This window comes from Magnolia sinica, chromosome 9 (genome assembly GCF_029962835.1).
Source record: "Magnolia sinica isolate HGM2019 chromosome 9, MsV1, whole genome shotgun sequence".
NCBI classification, from domain to species: domain Eukaryota; kingdom Viridiplantae; phylum Streptophyta; class Magnoliopsida; order Magnoliales; family Magnoliaceae; genus Magnolia; species Magnolia sinica.
In genome coordinates, this window is record NC_080581.1 from 63909027 (window position 1) to 63917040 (window position 8014).

General features: G+C 39.1%; 1 protein-coding gene across 1 annotated transcript; it reads left to right on the forward strand.

The window, feature by feature from the left end:
• Nucleotides 1-3641: 3641 nt before the first annotated feature.
• LOC131255043 (receptor-like protein 7) lies at nt 3642-6656 on the forward strand. Its single transcript, XM_058255738.1, has one exon. It carries the CDS (start codon nt 3642-3644, stop codon nt 6654-6656), a length of 3015 nt encoding a protein of 1004 aa, XP_058111721.1.
• The last annotated feature ends 1358 nt before the right edge of the window (nt 6657-8014 follow it).

Consider the following 8014-nt stretch of genomic DNA (forward strand, 5'->3'; position numbering starts at 1 on the left):
TAGGGCCCATTAAGGTCAAATTGACCTAGATGAAGGGTAAAAATAATCTTAATCGAAAACTTCGGTGGCCCCTAAAAAGTTTTCAACTGTAAATACAGTTCAATCCCCACCATTTCTGGTGGTGTGGTCCACCTATGATTTGGATTTGCCTCATTTTTGTGCTCATGCCATAAATGTGATTGCAAAATGGATGGATGGTATAGATAAAATACATACATTATGGTGGGGCCCATATAAATTTGACACAAGCAAGTTGGCTAGTGTTTGGGTCACTAACTATTGACAATCATTTCACTCACCTGGACTGTTAAAATATCATTTCAGCACTTGAGGTCTTGGTATCGATCCCTATCGGGGATGGCTAACATGGAGTGCGTGTGCTAAAAAAAAAACAAAAAAAAAAAAAAAAAAAAAAAAAAAAAAAGAAAAAAAAGTTACTGTTAAAATACCTTTCAATGATCAAATAGCTTTTGCACTGTTATAATTGTCTTTTTTCCTTATAGGAGGGTAAGCTAGTTATCTAAATAGTTAATAGCATCCTATAATCAAGCTCTTTCAGCCCCTCATTCACATGGTTAGGGACATTTCAATAGATTCCACTGGCTACTTTACCAAACCATCCTTCTTCTTCTTCTTTTTTTCCTTTTTTTTGAACTTTCTTTTTTAGCTGCACATTGGGGAAAAAAAATTATATAGCCTCAAAATTTTGCAAGTTCTTTAGTATAACAATACCGCCTATCTTACATTTCATTACTGTACCAAATGAGGTAATCATGAAACTTTGACAATGTATCTTATAGCTTAAATTGTTTGTTAGGGTTATACATCAATCCGAGTCGAGCTGAGTCGAATCGAAATGGGCCAAGCATGCCTTGACTTGTCCATGATCTCCTCATGCTTGAGCTCATCCTTGAGCTTACTATTAAAGCTTTCCTTGTTTGCCAAACCTTTTGAGGCGATCTAGTGCATCGAGTCGAGTCGAGGCAAGCCTGCTCCCACATTAATTTATTATATATTTTTTTACAATTTTCGCATAGCTATCCTCAGCAGTCTTGCAAACTTGCTCTGTTGCTTGCTGGCTACCAAAATGAAGAAAAAAGGAAAAAATAAAGATAAGAAGAAGAAAAGGAAGAAAAAAGAATGAGAGGGATTGGGAAAGGAAACCCACACTCACTAGAGTTCTCGGCTTCTCTATCGCTCGTAGCTTTCGGTCACCAGTCGGGATGGTGGAGAGAGAGAGAGAGAGAGAGAGAGAGAGAGAGAGAGAGAGATGGGTTAGGGTTTTTGCTTTGAGAAGAAAGGGGAAGGAAATGGACGATGAATGAGGATTGGGAAGGGTTAGGATTTTGGAAAGAATCGGGGGGGAGTTGTTTGGGTAAGTTAGAATGATTGGATTTTATTTTTTTATTTTTTGGCAACTATTTATAACAGCGAGTCGAGTTGAGGTCGAGCCGAGTCAAGTGACCAAGTACTTGACTTCGAGTCATTTTCTGACTAGAACTCCTAAATATGACTTGCCTTCCCTCGTGCCACTTAGTTGAGGTGAGTGAAGTTGAACCATTTAGATATCCCCTAGGAACCCATACACAAGGTGTGCATGTACTCTCAATGGATGCATATAATGTATAGTCAATGTCTATGCATTAATATATACAGTCAACTAAATACATATATATCTGAGAGGAAACATCTATTCATGGTATCAATGATTGATATATGTGCATGTTTAGCATTCATCAGAACCTTCTTTTATAACATATTATAAAGTAGGGTCAAATCATTTATCTTAATCATGTAGATATGAGACACGTTGGGATTCAATCACATATTTGTCATAAGGTCGAATGTTTTAATCAATCAAACACTTTGTAAAATTATGCTTCAAATCTCTATTAAGATAATTTAGCATGTCTTAATTCAATAGAATTATTCCAACAATTGGAGTTTACGCAAATTTCATTCAAGCAAGATTAACCATCAAAATTTCTTAAATTTAAAATTTTTTCGAGCCGAGTCAAACAAGTTTTTAGAGCTGATTGACTTAGCTCATGACCAACTCTAATGTTTGTATCCATGATTCATGAACCCAGTGTGAAAAGAAGAAATGATGATAATCAACTGCTAAAGATGAAAGAAGGAAAAAAAGAGAAGAAAAGAAAAGTGCATGGTATCCTTTTGCTATTAAGTGCTTGACCCGGTATAAGTGCTTGACCCATGGATGGGCCTTGCTTGCTTAACCTTGTGAGGTATGTAATTCTAAAGAGTGAAATTAATGGATTTTGAGGGGGGATGATTCTCAATCTTTCTTGTCCGTCCAGCAAATACAGCTACCACCAACCAACTTTGGCATATCGTGTCCCGTCCATTAATTGATACAGGTACAGCCAACTAATCTTGGCCATCAAAAGCCAACATATGAAATGCTTGCAAATAAAGCAAAAGTATCTAAAATTTCTATTTCTTGAAAATAGCTTAATTCTAAGTATGATGGTGAAATTATTGTCCTTGGAATTTAGGGAGCTTTTGAAAACCATAGCCTGCAGGACCCCACTACATGCACGCAGGTCAGTCAATTTAGGAAACGGATTGGCTACTCCCCTGCCACCAGCCAATGGCTGATGGTTGGTGCTCTGTGGGCCCCACCATCATGTATGTGTTTCATCCATGCGGTCCATCAATTTTCTAGATCGTTTTATGGTATGAGAGCAAAAATAAGGTATATCTCAATCTCAAGTGGACCACATTACAGGAAACAGTGTTGAATTAAAGTCTAAGAATTAATAACTTTTGGGGGGCTATAAAAGCTTTGGATCAAGCTGATCTTTGCTTCATCTGGGTCTGTATGACCTAATCAACAGATTGGATGTCAAATAAACAGTACAGTGTGCCTTAGAATGATTTTAATGGTGGATATCCAATCACTAATGTTTTCCTGTGGCGTGGTCGACCTGAGATTTATATCCTTTCTATTTTTTGGATCAAGCCCTGAAATGATCCGTAAAAATGGATGAACGGAATGGATGAAACACATAAATCATGGTGGAGCCCACATAGCACCGACTGGTGGCAGGAGTAGCGAATCCGTTTCCGTCAGTTTACCAAGTGGGTCACGGTGCACGAAAACCAATGGATAGTAAAAGATCATTGCTTCTTTTTTTTCGCACTTAAGCCGCACCCGAAAAAAGTCACGCATGTGAGATCAGATCCACTTATTAAGCCCTCCTCATTGTGAAGATGCTTTATCTATAAAAAAAAAAAACAAAACTGGGCCACATATCCATACAGAAGGGTGACCATAACTTGTATCAATCAATCACATCATAGTATATGCCAGGCTCTCATCTTTCTTAGGCTGATCAGAGCCGCTCATCAGACAATCATGATAGAAGAGATGCGTTACCTAAAAGAATCGAACCCCATCTTAATCTAATATAAAGATGGGGACACATGCACATAGAATGTGGTGATCGTAGGTCGATTCTATCATCCACCCGAATTGTGAGACACGGCATCTACAAAGTGTCGACCGTACCACTAGTGTAAGACTCGAATAGATGGAAATCGAGTGGAAAGCTCTTCCCTTGCGTATATAAATACCCACAACGCTTTCTCTTCCTACGCATCCCAACTCCCGTTTACCAATGGCTTTCCTTTCTTACAAAAACACATCATTTCTATTCTTCTTCCTTCTCCCATCTTTTGTCTTTGCAACACAACAATGCATCCATCATCATTTCTCTGCCTTACTCCACCTCAAGAATGCATTTCACTTCTCTCCTGACAGCCTCACTACCCTCTCCTCATGGAATTCAAGCAATACCGATTGCTGCTCTTGGGATGGAATCACGTGCAATAGAGTCACTGGTCACGTGATCAGTCTTGATCTCAGTAGCCGCCTAATCTCGGGTCGGATTGATTCTAAAAGCCTCTTTCGTCTTCAGAGCCTGCAGAGTCTGAACCTTGCTTACAATATGTTTGATCCCTCTCCAATCCCTTCTGGGTTTGACAAGCTCTCCAGTTTAACCCATCTCAACCTCTCTTCCTTGAGATTTTATGGACAAATCCCGCTTGAAATCTCCCGCTTGACCAGTTTGGTTTCTCTCGATCTTTCTTTCAATGATCATTACATTGATACTAAATATCAATTCCTGAAACTCGAAAACTCAAGCATTGGAGCACTAGTCCAAAACCTGTCGAGTCTGAGAGAGCTGCATCTCGATCATGTAACCATTTCAGCACAGGGTAGTGAGTGGGGCCGGGCCTTATTCATGTCACTCCCTCGTCTTCGCAAGTTGAGCTTACAATATTGTGGTCTTTTGGGCCCCATCCATTCTTCCATTTCCCAACTCCGTTTCCTATCTGAACTTGACCTCAGTAGAAACAATCTCTCTACTGTAGTCCCCAGCTTCACAGGGAATCTCCGCAAATTGAGTTTACATGAATGTAATCTTTCAGGCCCCATCCATTCTTCAATTTCCCAACTCCATTTCCTATCAGAACTCGACCTCAGCTATAACAATCTCTCATCTGAAGTACCCAATTTCATAGGGAACTTGTCTTCCTTGACATCATTGAACCTTGAAGACTGTGGATTGATTGGAAAATTCCCCAAGAGCATTTTCCATCTGCCGAACCTACAAATCCTTGATGTTTCGCACAATCCACTTATGACTGGCAATTTGCCAGAATTCCCACGAAACAATGCTCTACAGCAATTGATCTTGTCAAGAACAGGATTTTCAGGAAAGTTGCCAGATTCGGTCAGTAATCTCAAATTCTTGACTCGATTAGACCTCAGGAAATGCAACTTTTCTGGATCATTGCCATCCTCACTTTCAAACCTTACCAAACTGCAATACTTGTATCTTTCATCCAATAGATTGAGCGGCACAATTCCTTCCTCCTATGGACAAGAGTTTTTGAAACTCGAAGAGATCATCTTATCATATAATTTGCTTTATGGGACCATTCCGTCATCATTGTTTTTGCTCCCATCATTGCAGAGGCTTGATCTCTCAGGTAACCAACTTAATGGTGTTGTGGATCTAGGATTATTTCAAGGCGTCACAAACCTTTATGCTCTCGATCTTTCGGATAACAACTTGTCAATCCAAGATGGTACTGGTAATTCCACCCTTCTCTCCTTCCCCCAGTTTGAATTTTTGTCATTGCGTTCTTGCAACATTAGTGTATTTCCAAATTTCTTGACAAATCAAGAGTTGTTGTGGCATTTGGACCTTTCCATCAATAAAATTAGTGGTGAAATACCCAATTGGATATGGGAGCTTGGGTATGGGGCATTAGACTTTTTAAATCTTTCTCACAATGTTCTCCAGGTTGTTAAACCACCATCTTCCCTTCTTTCAATGAGTGTTCTTGACCTTAGCTCTAACAAGCTAGAAGGCCCACTTCCAATCCCATCACTCACCATCTTTTTCTTTTCAGTTTCGAACAATAGCCTCAGTGGAGAAGTCCCTCGATTAATTTGCAATGAAACGTTCCTATCAGTCCTTGATTTATCTTACAATCGCTTCATTGGTCAGATTCCACCGTGTTTGGGTGAGATTAGTAATGCCCTGTCTGTGTTGAATCTTCAAGGAAATGCTTTCAATGGCACCTTACTTCAGACATTTAAAGAGGGATGTAATATACAAACACTTGATCTCAGTGGGAATCAATTAGAGGGCCGAGTGCCAAGGTCTTTGGCCAATTGCAAAATGTTGGAGGTATTAAACCTTGGAAATAATCAAATAAATGACACATTCCCTTTGTGGGTAGAAGCTTTGCCCCAGCTGCGCATTCTTATCTTGAAATTGAATAAATTTTCTGGTCCTATTACACTTCCACAAACAAATCAGAGCTTCCCAATGTTGCAGATCATTGACCTCTCTTCTAATAGTTTTATGGGTGGTTTGCCATCAAATATGTTTCAAAACTGGAAGACAATGATGGAGGACGACAAATCTGAACCTAAGCTGCTTAGTAGATACTTAAATGGACCAGGGAATTTGGTATACTATCAAGAATCAGTGGCATTAATGATCAAAGGACAAGAAAGAGAATTGACGAAGATCCTAACCATCTTCACAGCAGTCGATCTCTCAAATAACTATTTTCAAGGGGATATTCCAGAATCTATTGGGATTCTCAAGTCGCTCCGTTTGCTCAATATGTCGCACAACAGTTTCACAAGCCAAATTCCAACATCACTTGAGAATTTAATAGTGCTCGAGTCATTAGATCTCTCACAAAATGACATTTCAGGAGAGATTCCTTGGCAACTCACAAAGCTCATATTCCTCTCGGTGTTAAATTTGTCACAAAACAACCTTGTGGGACGCATACCACAAATTAATCAATTTCTCACATTCACAAATGAATCATTCCAAGGAAATTCTGAATTATGTGGAGCTCCACTATCAAGAATATGTATTGCCCTACCATCAGTACAGCCGATATTTGAAGATGCAACTTCAGAATTGGATTGGAAATTCATTTGGATAGGTTTTGGAGTTGGACATGGAGTGGGCATGGGAGTTCTTTTCTGGACTCTAATATTATGGACAAAGGGAGGGATTGAATACAACAAATTTATAGATAAGATGCTTTCATTGATTCTTCCCTCTACAATATTTGCTCTAAAGCGCCGTCGATAAGTGCATTTAAGTTATGGTTGTTCATGGCTCCTAGCTTGCCTGAGAAATGTTCAAGTATATAGGTTGTAAGATTAGCTTGGTGTAGTCTTATCTTTGTTTGGATTTTTTTTATTTTTATTTTTATTTTTTATTTTGTGTGTTGTGTTTGGATAAATGGTTGGCACTTATCAGGAATGTACTTGGTTATTTTCCATATTAATAAAATTACAGGTGGTGTGCTCCCACCTTTCTGCGGGCCGGGGGAGAGGTAAAAAGAGAAAAAAGAAAAAAGAAAAAAGAAAAAAATAAAAATAAAAATAAAATTGGCCGAACCGTTGGAGAGATCAGGTCAACCTATTTGTCATACTGGATGCTTGTGTCTAGATGCCCAAGTCTATAGACAGTTACAGTTAGCTCAACATAAGAGAAAGGGAAGAGTGTTGATTGATGTATCAAATATGTACTTAAATAGTTTTTAGTGGGTTACATATTTGTCAGGCTTTTGCTATACCCTTTACGTAGTGACATACTTACATTAACCTTTTAGAACTTTGCTAAGTCCGTACGCGTCTGCAATAAAGCTATATACACGCCATACGTGTGCTAGCACGGAATGATGAATCCAGATCCAATCCATCAACTAGAAAGGCACCACCACATTCATTCCCTAGACAAGAAAGAATAAGGTTGATCCACTTTTCATGGTGGGCAGGGCTGATGCCCAGAGGGCTGGGAGTTGGTGGTGTTAGATATGGCCTTGGGCTGTCTCTGTTTTGTAGGCTGCTTTAAGACCCTTTTTGCAATTTGTTAATGTTGTATATTGGTCTATATGATAGGTGCGGCCCGATTATTTTAGTGCTCACCCGAATGGATGTACAAGCTTCTCCTGCTTAAAAAAATTAAATATTTATCTACTACTAAGGTGAGCCACAATTTATGGATCTAAAAAACTTGGCTGAAGTTTCTTAACCCCTCTGCCAATTTGGAATCTTGGGGCCACATGCTTAGTGGACCAGATCTTATTTTTGGGAAAACATATAAAAGGTTGGACCAACCTAATGCATGGATTGGATCTCCCAATTATATTCGATGTTGGCAACATGTGTAGCTGTACATGAGCAATTGCGCAGGCGCATGGGCGTAGCCATTTGCAATCGTGGGCATTTTCAGAGCACTTTCAATAGGTTGTTTCCTTCCATTTAAGAATTTATTCAGCCAAAGTGACAATGTATATGACATCCATCCTCGAGGCACCAACTCAAAGCAATCCATTCATCAGGTGGTCCACACTAGTATATTGAGTAAGTTATTGATCATTTATAATTTGAGTGGTACTCCCCTGATGAATGGATATACATGAAATTTATGCCTTTCTTTAA